The following is a 17,322-nucleotide window of genomic DNA, read 5'->3' on the forward strand; positions in this document are numbered from 1 at the left end:
GGAATTCCCCTATGGCTGACCTGGTAGAGTTCTGGTCTTTAGTGCGAGCAGTCCGGGGTTCGATCCCACCGCTGTCCCGGCCACAAAGGTCCTACGGTCACAATTGGCGTTGTCGGCAGGATGTGGGTAGCCATAGAACATGCTTAAATGCACCTGTGACTTCGGGATAAAGTAAAAAATGTTGGGGAATTATGTAGTAAGATGAAGTCCGGATTGAAAAGACATTCAGGCTAGCTTGGCTAATGGGGAATTCCCCTTTGGCTGACCTGGTAGAGTTCTGGTCTTTAGTGCGAGTAGTCTGGGGTTCGATCCCATCGCCGTAGGACCCTTGTGGCAGAGACGGTGGTTGGATTGAAAGGAGAGATCTGAGTGCTGTGGACCAGCATTTAACTTGTGCCCTCCTCCATCGAAAGACGAGGGTCTCCAGTGCTGGCTAAAGGCGCTGAATTTGAAAAATCCACCCAAACGTCCCTATGTCTGTTCTTTTCATTTTGTGGAGAAAAACCCACATCACTGTATCCTTACCCAGACAAATGGTTGGAATGGTTGGGCTACAACGCTCAGTTGAAGAAGCCATGGCGGATGCCAGTGAGACAAACAGGTAAGCTGTGTTTGTAGCGTTAGCTGCTATCTAATTTACTCATTTCCTGGTGTTTGATACAGCCAAGCAGTGCATGAAAAACACCGTACGTATTTAACGTTACGTAATCTTGGCATTATGGTCGTACTACTTGTCGGGTAGTATTGATAGGTTTCGGTGCTTTTATAGTTCCTCATAGCCAAACCGTCCATGCTGAGTGACAACACAAAGTAGTTAAAATATTCCCATACATAATCTTGGGCAACGAAGCCCACCGAAGGGCAACAAAGCCCAAACGAAACAAGAAATCTGGACTTTGGTTGACTTTTGTTGACATCGTTTAACCTTCATGCAGCTTCATTCCTGCAGCTGGTGCTTTGTCAGGATGTTTAAACTGTTGAAAAATTTGAATGAATGCCGCCAAAAACCTCAATTTGTCCGGATTTCGTTTTGCTGTTGTTCTTGACGGTTTCTTATCATTTGCTTAGTTTTGCAACGTTAGCGTTTAGTTTGACTTTTGTTCGACCAGCTGAATGTTTTCATACAGTACAGAAGCCGGTTTGTGAGCGCTGTTGCTGCTGCTGCTGCTGCTGCGTTCAAGTACCGTCGGAAATTACAGGGCAAACTCAGCCTGTTTGTTTTGTTTTGTTTTTTTTTTATCTGGGTGGGGGGGGGGGGGGGGGGGTCTGCTTCACTGGGCTCAGGCACCTTATATACTGTAGGCCAGAATTAATCTTTTGTGTAGATACAATTATTTTACCAAAAATAAAATGAAAACCATGCTCCTGCCACAATCAACTGCTGAATTTGAGCAACAATGTCATGTAATTTCCGACGGTACTTGAATACAGCGGCAGAAGCAGCAGCAGCCATCGTGCTTATATTTTTTTTTTTTTTTATTAAATATAAGAATATGAGCGTAGGAATGACAATCCAGCCCTTCTGTACATGTGACAACAGGTAGATGATTCATAGGATTATATAAATAGCTGTTCTGGAAGGCAGAATTCAAGTTGTGGATCAGTTGCAGCTGGTGAAAATAACCGCACATGGGGAGCTATCAGGGGCCAACCAAAAATCCACGGCGCTTCGGTATCGCTTTGTCTAGGCAGGATTCTGACTTAGAGGCGTTCAGTCATAATCCCACAGATGGTAGCTTCGCACCATTGGCTCCTCAGCCAAGCACATACACCAAATGGCTGAATCTGCGGTTCCTCTCGTACTGAGCAGGATTACTATTGAAACAACACATCATCAGTAGGGTCTTGTCTCAGAGTGATGCTGAAAAGCTAATTCATGCATTTATTTCTTCTAGGCTGGACTACTGTAATTCATTATCAGGTTGTCCTAAAAGTTCCCTGAAAAGCCTTCAGTTAATTCAAAATGCTGCAGCTAGAGTACTGACGGGGACTAGAAGGAGAGAGCATATTTCACCCATATTGGCCTCTCTTCATTGGCTCCCTGTTAATTCCAGAATTGAATTTAAAATTCTTCTTCTTACTTATAAGGTTTTGAATAATCAGGTCCCATCTTATGTTAGGGACCTTATAGTACCATATCACCCCAATAGAGCGCTTCGCTCTCAGACTGCAGGCTTACTTGTTCCTAGGGTTTGTAAGAGTAGAATGGGAGGCAGAGCCTTCAGCTTTCAGGCTCCTCTCCTGTGGAACCAGCTCCCAATTCGGATCAGGGAGACAGACACCCTCTCTACTTTTAAGATTAAGCTTAAAACTTTCCTTTTTGAAAAAGCTTATAGTTAGGGCTGGATCAGGTGACCCTGAACCATCCCTTAGTTATGCTGCTATAGACTTAGACTGCTGGGGGGTTTCCCATGATGCACCAAGTGTTTCTTTTTATTCACCTCTTTTTGCTCTGTATGCACCACTCTGCTTTTAATCATTAGTGATTGATCTCTGCTCTCTTCCACAGCATGTCTTTTTCCTGATTCTCTCCCCTCAGCCCCAACCAGTCCCAGCAGAAGACTGCCCCTCCTGAGCCTGGTTCTGCTGGAGGTTTCTTCCTGTTAAAAGGGAGTTTTTCCTTACCACTGTCGCCAAGTGCTTGCTCATAGGGGGTCATTTTGACCGTTGGGGTTTTTCTGTAATTATTGTATGGCTTTTGCCTTACAATATAAAGTGCCTTGGGGCAACTGTTTGTTGTGATTTGGCGCTATATAAATAAAATTGATTTGATTTGATATATATATATATATATATATGAATTGTACCATTTCTATAATGATTTGGAATGGTGTGTGGGTCCAGAATCTTTTAAGGACCTTAGACCAACAGTTTTTAGAAGAATTCAACCCTTATCTATATTATAATAGCCAAGTGGCCTCTGTGTGTGTGTATGCGTGTGTTCGTTCATGTGTAAGGCTTTGATCATGTAGAAACTGGGGAGAGTTGACATTTGCAGTTTGGTCTGCTTATGAATTCACGGTCAAGGATGAATTATAGAAACTTTGCACAATTTAATACCACCCTTGAAAAATGTCAGCTACCTATTTTATAAACACTACCCAATCTAGAGCCCGTGGATTCCCACTGGCAACACGCTAGTTATTATTATTTACTACTATTTTATTTTTTTTTTTACTTCTATATTGTCATTTGATTTTTAAATGGGCCACAATAGAAATAAGTGTTTTCACTTTTTTGTGTCACCCATGTATTTTTAACATATTTACATTTATATTATGTACTTACATTGTACTTAGTAAATAAAATCACGCATGCATGCACTCTTTAAATATATAGATGTTTTTCTGCCTATTGAGATAATATACACACACACACACACACACATATATATTATATAGAGAGAGAGAGAGAGAGAGAGAGAGAGAGAAGAATAAAGTCAGTTAGTCACATCTGTTTGGACCTTTGGATCATGAATTAAGAAAATAAACATGCCTGTTTTAACTTTTTCCAGCTTTGCAAAGGTGCAGCAGAGTCACTTTTTTGTTTTGTTTGAGATCACTAATTAGGATTTATTTTAACTGCTTTCAAACTGCATTAAGTTTACACCTTTACAGTGCTTTAAATCAGACATTCTCACAGGGCTCGGTGGTTTTAAATGGTTCTGAAAAAAAGACATGTCTTAAATTGACTGTAACGTGACTAAAAGGGGGTTGCTTTAGTTTTTTGGATGGTCTCAGATTATTTTAAGATCCTTTAAACAGCATTTAAACAGCACTCTTTAAACCGGATGGAACATTTCAGCACAGTGATGAATGGTATCTGTAAGAATTCTCTGCTGCTGCTGTTTCACTCCTTAAATGACATTAAAGCTTTTGAGAGAGCTGCCAGACATCACCAAAATACTCAACATCTGTGCAGAGAAAGTGGCAGATCATCCTGAATATGTGCCCTTCTTATGTGACCTGCTGAGGATTTGCAGGTAAGGTACCTGGCGCACTGTAAAGGAAACAGTTTTTGTCCTCACGGCGTTGCTGGTGACCTGCTGTCCTGTGTGCAGGCTTCCCTTTCTGAAGGAAAAGGTGTCTGATGAACTGAGTTACGCCCAGAATGTCACAGAGTTCATCTCTGACCTCGGTGCACAATTTTGCTTTTTACAGATTTATACATAAAACATTCTCACACTGTAACTATCATCATGATCATTTTAAAAGAGGTCTGTGCACTCGAGACTTCCTGCTGGAGTTAAATCACTGCTCTTTTTATTCGTTCAGGGTATCTGATGAGGGTGCCACACATTGAAGTCAGACAGCAGGTTATTGAATGTGTGAAATCGTTTTACAGCTGCGCTACAGACTGTCCAGTCGACACACAGCGGAACAGCACACATTCTGCACCTTCTCCAAGTGAGTCATTCTCATGGTTTTTGTCATAATATCACTCTGCCTTTCTTTCTTTTTTATTTCTTTCTTGCTCTGTGCCTGCTATGGTTTTTAAAAATTATACTCGCTGATAGATTTCTTTTTAGGTCACTTTTTATGTTCTCCTCATTCTTTTCTACTACAACCCCAATTCCAATTGAAATGTAAATAAAACAGAATACAATGATTTGCAAATCCTCTTCAACTTATATTCAATTGAATACACCACAGAGACAAGATATTTAATGTTGAAACTGATAGACTTTTTTGTTTTTGTGCAAATATCTGCTCATTTTGAAATGGATGCCTGCAACACATTTCAAAAAAGCTGGGACAGGGGCAACAGTGCTTAAAGAACACATTTTTGGAACATTCCACAGGTGAACAGGTTAATTGGAAAAAGGTGAGTGTCACGATTGAGTATAAAAGGAGCATCCCCAAAAGGCTCAGCCATTCACAAGCAAAGATGGGGCGAGGATCACCACTTTGTGAACAACTGCGTGAAAAAATAGTCCAGCAGTTTAAACAATGTTTCTCAACGTTCATTTGCAAGGAATTTAGGGATTCCATCATCTACAGTCCATAATATAAGCAGAAGATTCAGAGAATCAGTGCAGAGACGTCCCTGCTTATTTCAGCAAGACATTGCCAAGCCACTTTCTGCACGTGTTACAACAGAGTGGTTTCATAGTAAAAGACTGCGGGTACTAGACTGGCCTGCCTGCAGTCCAGATTTGTCACCCATTGAAAATGTGTGGCGCATTATGAAGTGCAAAATACGACAATGGAGACCCTGGACTGTTGAACAACTGAAGTCATACATCAAGCAAAAATGGGAAAGAATTCCACCTACAAAGCTTCAACAATTAGTGTCCTCAGTTCCCAAACACTTATTAAGTGTTGTTAGAAGGAAAGGTGATGTAACACAGTGGTAAACATACCATTATCCCAGCTTTTTTGAAACATGTTGCAGGCATCCATTTCAAAATGAGCAAATATTTGCACAAAAACAATAAAGTTTAGCAATTTGAACATTAAATATCTTGTCTTTGTGGTGTATTCAATTGAATATAGGTTGAAGAGGATTTGCAAATCATTGTATTCTGTTTTTATTTACATTTTACACAACGTCCCAACTTCATTGGAACTGGGGTTGTAAACAGTGTCATTTAAATTAGACTGAATGACATTTTTGTGTATTTACATTTGTGTTGTTTCTGCAGTGCTCCAGCCGACTTGTCCGAGCTACAAGCTGCAGCTCCTAGAGCGCAGCGGTTTGGCTCAGATACTACTCCTCTCCATGGCTGCTGTAGAGGCAGCCAGCCATTAAGCTGCAGCTCCTCCAGACACTTCAGCTCCTCTCCAGCTCCTCCGGTCAGTCAGTAGATTTAATAGAGGAAGGGACTGCGCATGACCTCCACAAATCACTTCATTACGTATAACAATCAGACCATCGATTCAGACCGTCCTTGTGTCAGTGTTTTACTCATTACCAGATTTTATTTTACAACCACAGATGTGAACTGTGAGTTAATGCTGAACGTTCAGGGAGCAGAGACAATCTGTCTTCATATGAATGAAGTAGATCCGTCCGGTCAGATCCTGCTGCACTCCACTGAGATCCTCCTGAACCTGCTGGAGAGGAGCAGCAAGGAGAAGGTCACAGCTCAGCTCGGCAGCATGGAGTGCATCCTGTACGGATTCAAGCACACTTAAATATATAAATGTCTATAATCACAACAATCAGTAGAATGTTAATGAATAACAACAAGAAACTTGGTTTCATACAGTGAAAAATATATTTTAAAAATAATTGGTTCATTTGCATTGATTTCTGAACATATTTCAAATTCACAGGTCCAATAATTTGGAGGATGATGATTCTGAGTTCAGTTGAGTTATGTGTACAAATAAAGACTTTTGTGTAACTGTGAAGTAAATAAGATTTTGCAAACTCTAAACGCATCCATATCAGCAACAAAATATTTTCCATGCATTTTCAGTATTATAAGTTTGAACCATTTTGTGAGGTTATTTTTATCAGTAAATGTTAGACCTCTCCATTTTAAACTAATGTGTGTTTTTGTGTCACAGCTCTCTGAAAGAGGCATTTTTTTACCAGCTGCAGAACAGTTTCTGTCCCGCTGATCTCCAGCTCAGAAACGATCTGCTTCTGATCACAACACTTATTGCTGACAATCCCAAATCTCTGCTGATTGTGAGTACAGGGCCGGTGATACTTGGCTAAGTAAGATGTGCAACCATAGATAATCTGATGTCATGTTTCCCATTTTCAGGAGAGATTATTTGCCAAGCAGCTCATGGTTTACGTCACATTTCCAGAGTGTGAGGAATTTTCCTGTATACATTAAATTTTACTTGTTTACTTGTGATTACTCCTGCAGCAGTTTTCTGTTTCTCTTTCGTATGGGTTTTAGTGAAAAGTCACAATCCTTTGGTCCGCAACCTCCAACTAACCTACAATAACGAAGACTTTAAAATGAAGAAGCTGCTTCTGAACCTGCTGGTGTCTCTGTCCAAGGATAGTTCGGCACTGAAGGTCAGAACCACACAGTAAATTCTGCAGTATAAAATATAAAATATACTCTGCCAGGATAACATTTGGTCTTGGTCCTAATAGAAATACACTCTATTTTAGTGTGAAATCAGCTCTACCGTCTTGTCAAATCAAGTTTTCAACTCCAATAAGAGTCATTCACAGCATGACAGAGTTGATTTTACACTGTGCTAGAATTAATTTAACACTGATAGAGTATATTTAACTCTGTTTGGACTGGGACTAAATGTTATCCCGGCAGAGTATATTTTATTTTATACTGCAAAATTTACTGTGCAGCCTCACCTGGTTGTTGTGTAAATTCTTGAAAGAAACTGATTTATCCTTGGGGTGATTTTGTCTCCCTCTTGAAGCTTTTCAAAGAGGAACGAGTGATGCTGTCTCTACTGATGCTCACGAAGCTACAGGCGACCTCCTCTGAGGGCCGGGACACCGTACGTCACTGGTCCTCTGTGCACCACGAGGAGCTGCAGCTCCAGGCACTGGTTGTCCTGACAACACTCGCACCTCTTTTACTGGACGAGTATGTGTACTATCAGGGAAACTCGTGTCTCCTACTCCTGCTGGACTGGTGCATCGGGCGAGGTGAGAACTGTTGTATCAGAGTGCCAAACTCAAACATCACAGTCATGTTTCCCAACAGATATGATAATAACTAATGCAAACTCACAAGGACTTTATGTTTCAAAAATCTAAAGTACCAGATCAGTTGGAACATAAATCAGATGTTGATTGTGCTGTTGTCCAGTTACAATGTTTGTCTCATCGCTTTCAAATAACCAATCAGAGCTGAGAAAAGTGTCCAAATGGAGATTTGTGCACAGATTCATGTTGTTGTCTGGATAGTGCAGAACATTAACTCAGAACCACAGAAATCTGCAGATAAATTCAGCTGTGGGTTTTACACTCTTAAAAAAGAACACCCACTGACTCAACTTTAACAAAGTGAATGCAATAATTTGAATGGATCTTTTTCAGTAATTTCAGCTCAGTCATTACTGAGTAAATGCCATGACTTACTCAACTTACTCAACTTCCGCGAAGCAGGTGAACCATCGTAATTAGACGGTCTAAGTGTTATTAAGTCACCAAATTATTTCTTGTGACTTTTTTTTAATTCATTTCCATTGTGTTCACAAATATCCATGCAAATTGTGACTTTATTTTTTAAGGATTAGTAATTGATTGCACTTAAGTCAGAATTAATAACATGTAGCAATCCCAGTTTTCTGATGGACCACCAGAACTGTTTGGTTTTTTTTTCTAAACAGAAAACAGTTTTGTATCATCATTTTGTAATAAGTTATCACCTTCCTAAAATGTTTACATGTAAAAGCATATGCTTTCATGGTAAAAATGATCTTTTTAGTCTACAGACAAGTGGAATTATTTCCACTGACATTACTGTCTGTGCTGTTCTAGACACATACTTTGGCGAGGATCACAGCTTCCATGGCGCTGGAGGAAGAGTCAGTAAGAAGGCTCAGATGCGACATTGTATTCGAGTGTTAAGATCTGTGACGTCTCAGGCTCATGATTCGGTCAATCAGGACCTCTGTGATCAAGGAATCATAAGTCAGCTTGTGGGTAAATGGAACCCAGAAACTCCAACTGTGATTTTATTTTTCACATGTTTGGAACAACATCCAATCTAATTTCTCTCAGGAATTCTGATGCAGATGGAAGCAAGTCCTGATGAGGAGAACGAGGTCATGGTGGAGATGAAGTCAGATATTCAGCTGATTCTGTCCGAGCTGTGTGAGGATGACACACACAGAAAGGTCCAGCTGTCAGAAAGACAAAAGTCTAATTCAACCTGAATGATGGAATGATGTTCCTTGTGACTTTTATATTGATGCCATTTGATGGATAATTGTGCCCTTACATTGTACGGCAGGAACTGTTTGGGTCAGATGGAGTTGAGATGGTCATTCATTTCCTGAGGAAAGGTTCTGATAAGTTCTACAGCGGCCTTGGACACAACAGGCTCATCCTGTCCACCGTTGACTGTGTGTGGTCAGTATGGATCAATCTCACTTTAATGAACTGATTTACTGAACATGCAGATGTTTCATTTAACAGATTTTACAACTACAGACACATCCACCAAATCATCTTTGCCTGTCGCTTTTCTGAATGCCACAGTTAGAGAGAAAATGGACCAGAAATACATCTGATGTTCTGTTACAGATATTGTGTGATGGATCATCAAAACACATGAGGAACTGATTGGGGGAGGTGATGGTTTAGTGGTTAAGGTGTTGGGCTTGAGACCAGAAGATCCTCCGTTCAAATCCCCGCCTGACTGGAAAATCACTAAGGGCCCTTGGGCAAGGCCTTTAATCCCCTATTGCTCCCGGTGTGTAGTGAGCGCCTTGTATGGCAGCACCCTGACATCGGGGTGAATGTGAGGCATAATTGTAAAGCGCTTTGAGCGTCTGTTGCAGATGGAAAAGCGCTATATAAATGCAGTCCATTTATTGATTCTATACGTTCATGTTCATTTTTGACAAAAGTTCTTTTTCGATTTGCAAAATGCACTCCTTGTCAGCTGATGTCCGCCAAGTTCGTCAGAAACTTTTATGCGTGTTCAAAAATCTGAAAATCGGAAAATCTGCATGTTTGTTTGCCATTTTGTCCTCTGCATGTCTTTTATTTTTCCTGCGGCTGTTCCATGGTTCATTCTGGTGTTCTGTTGGTTAAAAGTCCAGCAAGCGGAGAAAGTACTAACACAGTAAGCGAAGATCCATGTCTGGAAGAAATAGATGTTCTCTCTGTGTCTCTCTTTCTGTCCCTCTCTCTCTTTCTCTCTCTGTGTCTCACTCTCTCTTTCTCTCTATCTAAGCTAGGAGATGCAGGGGAGCTGTTTGAGTGAGGAAATATAACTTCATGCTGTCAGAGTACCAAACTCGGTTCAAATGCAGTATATTTGTCTGTAAACCGGGAAAATCCTTCTGCTTAGTGTAACACTCTGTGAAAATGTGACATCATCTGTCCATTAGTGCCCCAACTCCACCAGCTTTTGTGCATGCGCAGATAGATCACGCATGTGAAGATATTTAATATACAATTTTGGTACGGGGGTCACCTCAGTACGTGACATAATAAACGTAGTAAAGGAGGGGTCTGGATCACTAGGTGAAAGAAGTGCTCACATCTGCTTATTGAGACTGTCTCACTTTCAGATCCATCCTGATATGTGGCCCTGTGCAAGAATCTGATCTTGTTTAAATCAAATCAAATCAATTTCATTTATATAGCGCCAAATCACAACAAACAGTTGCCCCAAGGCGCTTCGTATTGCAAAGCAAAGCCATACAATAATTACAGAAAAACCCCAACTGTCAAAACGACCCCCTGTGAGCAAGCACTTGGCGACAGTGGGAAGGAAAAACTCCCTTGTAACAGGAAGAAACCTCCAGCAGAACCAGGCTCAGGGAGGGGCAGTCTTCTGCTGGGACTGGTTGGGGCTGAGGGAGAGAACCAGGAAAAAGACATGCTGTGGAGGGGCAGAGATCAATCACTAATGATTAAATGCAGAGTGGTGCATACAGAGCAAAAAGAGAAGAAACACTCAGTGCATCATGGGAACCCCCCCAGCAGTCTAAGTCTATAGCAGCATAACTAAGGATGGTTCAGGGTCACCTGATCCAGCCCTAACTATAAGCTTTAGCAAAATGGAAATTTTAAGCCTAATCTTAAAAGTAGAGAGGGTGTCTGTCTCCCTGATCCGAATTGGGAGCTGTTCCAGAGGAGAGGAGCCTGAAAGCTGAAGGCTCTGCCTCCCATTCTACTCTTACAAACCCTAGGAACTACAAGTAAGCCTGCAGTCTGAGAGCGAAGCGCTCTATTGGGGTGATATGGTACTATGAGGTCCCTAAGATAAGATGGGACGTAATTATTAAAAACCTTATAAATAAAAGAAGAATTTTAAATTCTATTCTAGAATTAACAGGAAGCCAATGAAGAGAGGCCAATATGGGTGAGATATGCTCTCTCCTTCTAGTCCCTGTCAGTACTCTAGCTGCAGCATTTTGAATTAACTGAAGGCTTTTCAGGGAACTTTTAGGACAACCTGATAATAATGAATTACAATAGTCCAGCCTAGAGGAAATAAATGCATGAATTAGTTTTTCAGCATCACTCTGAGACAAGACCTTTCTAATTTTAGAGATATTGCGCAAATGCAAAAAAGCAGTCCTACATATTTGTTTAATATGCGCATTGAATGACATATCCTGATCAAAAATGAATCCAAGATTTCTCACAGTACTACTAGAGGTCAGGGTAATGCCATCCAGAGTAAGGATCTGGTTAGACACCATGTTTCTAAGATTTGTGGAGCCAAGTACAATAACTTCAGTTTTAGCTGAGTTTAAAAGCAGGAAATTAGAGGTCATCCATGTCTTTATGTCTGTAAGACAATCCTGCAGTTTAGCTAATTGGTGTGTGCCCTCTGGCTTCATGGATAGATAAAGCTGAGTATCATCTGTGTAACAATGAAAATTTAAGCAATGCTGTCTAATAATACTGCCTAAGGGAAGCATGTATAAAGTGAATAAAATTGGTCCTAGCACAGAACCTTGTGGAACTCCATAATTAACCTTAGTCTGTGAAGAAGATTCCCCATTTACATGAACAAATTGTAATCTATTAGATAAATATGATTAAAACCACCGTAGCGCAGTGCCTTTAATACCTATGGCATGCTCTAATCTCTGTAATAAAATTTTATGGTCAACAGTATCAAAAGCAGCACTGAGGTCTAACAGAACAAGCACAGAGATGAGTCCACTGTCTGAGGCCATAAGAAGATCATTTGTAACCTTCACTAATGCTGTTTCTATACTATGATGAATTCTAAACCCTGACTGAAACTCTTCAAATAGACCATTCCTCTGCAGATGATCAGTTAGCTGTTTTACAACTACCCTTTCAAGAATTTTTGAGAGAAAAGGAAGGTTGGAGATTGGCCTATAATTAGCTAAGATAGCTGGGTCAAGTGATGGCTTTTTAAGAAATGGTTTAATTACTGCCACCTTAAAAGCCTGTGGTACATAGCCAACTAATAAAGACAGATTGATCATATTTAAGATCGAAGCATTAATTAATGGTAGGGCTTCCTTGAGCAGCCTGGTAGGAATGGGGTCTAATAGACATGTTGATGGTTTGGAGGAAGTAACTAATGAAAATAACTCAGACAGAACAATCGGAGAGAAAGAGTCTAACCAAATACCGGCATCACTGAAAGCAGCCAAATAGAACGATATGTCTTTGGGATGGTTATGAGTAATTTTTTCTCTAATAGTTAAAATTTTATTAGCAAAGAAAGTCATGAAGTCATTACTAGTTAAAGTTAAAGGAATACTCGGCTCAATAGAGCTCTGACTCTTTGTCAGTCTGGCTACAGTGCTGTTCTTATTTTCTTCAATTAGTGATGAGTAGTAAGATGTCCTAGCTTTACGGAGGGCTTTTTTATAGAGCAACAGACTCTTTTTCCAGGCTAAGTGAAGATCTTCTAAATTAGTGAGATGCCATTTCCTCTCCAACTTACAGGTTATCTGCTTTAAGCTGCGAGTTTGTGAGTTATACCACGGAGTCAGGCACTTCTGATTTAAGGCTCTCTTTTTCAGAGGAGCTACAGCATCCAAAGTTGTCCTCAATGAGGATATAAAACTATTGACGAGATAATCTATCTCGCTCACAGAGTTTAGGTAGCTACTCTGCCCTGTGTTGGTATATGGCATTGGAGAACATAAAGAAGGAATCATATCCTTAAACCTAGTTACAGCGCTTTCTGAAAGACTTCTACTGTAATGAAACTTATTCCCCACTACTGGGTAGTCCATCAGAGTAAATGTAAATGTTATTAAGAAATGATCAGACACAAGGGAGTTTTCAGGGAATACTGTTAAGTCTTCAATTTCCATACCATAAGTCAGAACAAGATCTAAGGTATGATTAAAGTGGTGGGTGGACTCATTTACATTTTGAGCAAAGCCAATCGAGTCTAACAATAGATTAAATGCAGTGTTGAGGCTGTCATTCTCAGCATCTGTGTGGATGTTAAAATCGCCCACTATAATTATCTTATCTGAGCTAAGCACTAAGTCAGACAAAAGGTCCGAAAATTACAGAGAAACTCACAGTAACCACCAGGAGGACGATAGATAACAACAAATAAAACTGGTTTTTGGGACTTCCAATTTGAATGGACAAGACTAAGAGACAAGCTTTCAAATGAATTAAAGCTCTGTCTGGGTTTTTGATTAATTAATAAGCTGGAGTGGAAGATTGCTGCTAATCCTCCACCTCGGCCCGTGCTACGAGCATTCTGGCAGTTAGTGTGACTCGGGGGTGTTGACTCATTTAAACTAACATATTCATCCTGCTGTAACCAGGTTTCTGTAAGGCAGAATAAATCAATATGTTGATCAATTATTATATCATTTACTAACAGGGACTTAGAAGAGAGGGATCTAATGTTTAATAGACCACATTTGACTGTTTTAGTCTGGTGCAGTTGAAGGTGCTATATTATTTTTTCTTTTTGAATTTTTATGCTTAAATAGATTTTTACTGGTTGTTGGTGGTCTGGGAGCAGGCACCGTCTCTACGGGGATGGGGTAATGAGGGGATGGCAGGGGGAGAGAAGCTGCAGAGAGGTGTGTAAGACTACAACTCTGCTTCCTGGTCCCAACCCTGGATAGTCACTGTTTGGAGGATTTAAGAAAATTGGCCAGATTTCTAGAAATGAGAGCTGCTCCATCCAAAGTGGGATGGATGCCGTCTCTCCTAACAAGACCAGGTTTTCCCCAGAAGCTTTGCCAATTATCTATGAAGCCCACCTCATTTTTTGGACACCACTCAGACAGACAGCAATTCAAGGAGAACATGCGGCTAAACATGTCACTCCCAGTCCGATTGGGGAGGGGCCCAGAGAAAACTACAGAGTACGACATTGTTTTTGCAAAGTTACACACCGATTCAAAATTAATTTTAGTGACCTCCGATTGGCGTAACCGGGTGTCATTACTGCCGACGTGAATTACAATCTTACCAAATTTACGCTTAGCCTTAGCCAGCAGTTTCAAATTTCCTTCAATGTCGCCTGCTCTGGCCCCCGGAAGACAATTGACTATGGTTGCTGGTGTCGCTAACTTCACATTTCTCAAAACAGAGTCGCCAATAACCAGAGTTTGATCCTCAGCGGGTGTCGCCGAGTGGGGAAAAACGATTAGAGATGTGAACGGGTTGGCGGTGTACACGGGGCTTCTGTTAAGGGCTACGCTTCCTCCTCACAGTCACCCAGTCGGCCTCCTTTCCTGGCTGCTCGGGATCTGCCGGGAGGGAACTAACGGCGGCTAAGCTACCTTGGTCCACACCGACTACAGGGGCCTGGCTAGCTGTAGGATTTTCCAAGGTGCGGAGCCGAGTCTCCAATTCGCCCAGCCTGGCCTCCAAAGCTACGAATAAGCTACACTTATTACAAGTACCATTACTGCTAAAGGAGGCCGAATAACTAAACATTTCACACCCAGAGCAGAAAAGTGCGGGAGAGACAGGAGAAGCCGCCATGCTAAACCGGCTAAGAGCTAGTAGCTGCGCTAAGCTAATGGATTCCGAAAAACACGCAAAGTGAATAATGTGTAAATAATTTAGAGGTGATTCAGCAGAGGGAGTGCTTTAGTTAAGGCACGTTAAGATTACACTGTGAAACAAATCATTATCTAGTTAACTAGATCAATCTAACTGCGCAGATTAAACAGCTAACATATACAGCAAAACACCGCTGTGCTCCGGAACAGGAAGTGATACAGTACCGCAGTGAGAGCCAACCACCAGTAGAGGTCAGAGATCATATTTCTTCCAAGATTTAGACATGTGATGTGATGGGAACATTACAGGTGTCAGGTCTCCTGCAGTTTTACACTTGACTTTTTATTTGTTTTCTCTGTCTGTCGACACTTTATGATGAAATTAACTTTTTCTAAATCTATGGTCCAGTGATGTCATTTTTCTGGAGATTTAGCTGACGCTTCCGTGAATGATGTGAAAATGCACGTGTAGCCACACAAGATAAATCCAAACTGTGAAAAATTAACCATGTAATATTTACCATCATTTTTCTCTCTCTCTCTCTCCTCTCTCTCTTCTCCTCATCTCTCTCTCTCTCCTCTCTCTCTCTCTCCCTTCTACTCTCTCTCTCTCTCTCTGTCTCTCTCTCTCCTGCTCACTGCACACAGTGAGGAACAATGAGCAAACTGCTCAAAATCTAGCATATATGTCAAAAAAGTGTCAGATCTCCATGGAAATATGACGTCATCTATAGCGCACAAACTCCACGTGAGGCATCAACACGCACAAGGGCCGCCGAAGTGGTTACACAGAAGGTGTTTTTCACCTCCTTCATTGGCTTCCTGTCTCTGTGAGGTCCAATTTAAAGTTCTGTTACAAAAAAAATTATTCATGGATTAGTTCCTCCCTGCCTAGCTGACCTAATTACATCCTACGTACCGCTCTGTGTTTTCAGGACGCAGGACTACATTGTGTCCCTATGGCTAAAAAAAAAGTTGGCAAGCCACAGAGCCTTCTCTTATGCTACACCTGCTTTGTGGAATGATCTCCCCACAGAGATAAAACAGTCAGATTCCGTAGAGATTTTTCAAGTCCAGACTAGCATACCAGTGTAGTATGGAAGTGTGAATTCTCTCATTTAATTGATATTGTTTCGCAATGGAAAAGGTCCCGGCCTCACTACATCTAAATTCTGGGTCTGTTAGTGAAGCACAGGGCTAGCTGCTGCCAACCACATTAGTAATTCTGTCTACTTCCATGTTAATTTACTGCTGGTGAAGTAATACCTCAGTTGTAGTTTATTTCCGGCTGAGTGATTCTGCTTTTTTCCTCTCTGTTGAGGTACCTCAGGGTGCCAGACGATATTAGGATGCCCTGCCTGTTGCACCAATGATTGGAAGTCGTGTTTCTTCACTGCTGACCAGTGCTGTACATGGACACACGTAGATTAAAGACCCAAGATGGACTGTTGCTTTAGTTTCATTTAAGGACTATTTTGTTGCTCCTGTTAATTTCTATTTTCTGTTTCTTCTCTTTGTTTAGAAATTCTTGTAAAATTTGTAAAAATCTTGTAACTGTTAGAATGGCCTAAGCAGTGGGTCACCCCTCTGAGTCGGGTCTGCTTGAGGTTTATTCCTCATTATCACCACATGGAGTTTTTCCTTACCACTGTCACCTGTGTTCTTGCTCAGGGGTTGATAAGGTTAGACCTTACTCATCTGAAGCACTTTGAGGCTACACTGTTGTGATTTTGGCGCTACACAAAAAATAAAATAAAATCAATTGAAAAAAGTACGTTGAAATTGTGTAAATGTGGCTGATAAAAATCCCAGAGAAGCGCTGTCTGACTCCTCTTTGTGCTTGTGTCCATCAGGTCATGTGTCACTGGCTGCTACACTACAGAGGATTATTTTTTGGCTAAAGAGGGGGTGTTTCTTCTGCTTGACCTTCTCAGCGTAAGGAGCTTAACAAGCTTAACAAGTTGACAGAATGAAAAAAAAATGTATATAAATAACAAATAAATAAATTATGTAACTGATTCAATCAAATGTTTTAAAGCTTATGTACTCAAAATAAATTATTGTAAGTTAAATATTTGAAGTTAGCGTTGCTCATTTCTTTCAATTGCAGCTGCATTAAAAATACTGGTGAAATTAACTCATATTTTCTACAGTATTCAAATGAAAGCAACTCAACACTTTTTAGTACAAAGAACAAAAATAATGCAGATTCAGCAGAGTTCGCTGTACCTTAATGGAGCACAGAGTGGATCATGTTAGTTTTGGTTTTTAGAGGATGTACTGTACGTCCAACTTTATACACTCCTACACTCATAAATCTAATTAAATGGATTCAATCAATAACACAAATTAACTAAGTTACTTGTTAATTTTGAAGAACTTAATTTGAGTGTTATCAATTTCTTCACTTTTTAGAGTTTGTCCAATAGTTCTCTGTTTTCAGCGTAAAACTGTTTGCTGTTGCTCATCAAAAGTAGTTCCTCTAAGAGGTTTTCTCTCTCTCAGTCAAGCCCCAGAAGTGTGCACAACATCATCCTCGCCACTGTGTTAGAATAGGTGACAACCACAGCGCGTGTCTGACATCCTGAGCTGGAGGAGCATCAGCGGTCAGAAGGCTCCAGGACTGCTGCTGCAGCTGTGGAGGGAGGAGGAGGCAGAATTGGGAGTCAGCCGCCACCAGCATGGCGTGATCGCAGGTCAGAGGGCACGTGAAAGCCCTGTGGGT

At 40.9% G+C, this 17,322-nt stretch overlaps 1 protein-coding gene across 1 annotated transcript in view; it reads left to right on the forward strand.

Annotated features, from left to right (window-relative positions):
* The first annotated feature begins 3,860 nt into the window (after positions 1-3,860).
* Positions 3,861-17,322, forward strand: part of LOC117502386 (cilia- and flagella-associated protein 69-like) — a 39,131-nt gene continuing 25,669 nt past the window's right edge. Inside the window, 16 exon segments of the mRNA XM_034161415.1 lie at positions 3,861-3,982; positions 4,061-4,137; positions 4,275-4,406; positions 5,645-5,735; positions 5,737-5,795; positions 5,938-6,115; positions 6,516-6,639; positions 6,719-6,767; positions 6,860-6,981; positions 7,353-7,584; positions 8,422-8,586; positions 8,665-8,780; positions 8,897-9,015; positions 16,451-16,532; positions 17,103-17,164; positions 17,166-17,293. Coding sequence (XP_034017306.1) covers positions 3,861-3,982; positions 4,061-4,137; positions 4,275-4,406; positions 5,645-5,735; positions 5,737-5,795; positions 5,938-6,115; positions 6,516-6,639; positions 6,719-6,767; positions 6,860-6,981; positions 7,353-7,584; positions 8,422-8,586; positions 8,665-8,780; positions 8,897-9,015; positions 16,451-16,532; positions 17,103-17,164; positions 17,166-17,293 — 1,858 coding nt within the window.

The sequence above is a fragment of the Thalassophryne amazonica genome, chromosome 20 (genome assembly GCF_902500255.1).
Source record: "Thalassophryne amazonica chromosome 20, fThaAma1.1, whole genome shotgun sequence".
Classification (NCBI taxonomy): Eukaryota; Metazoa; Chordata; class Actinopteri; order Batrachoidiformes; family Batrachoididae; genus Thalassophryne; species Thalassophryne amazonica.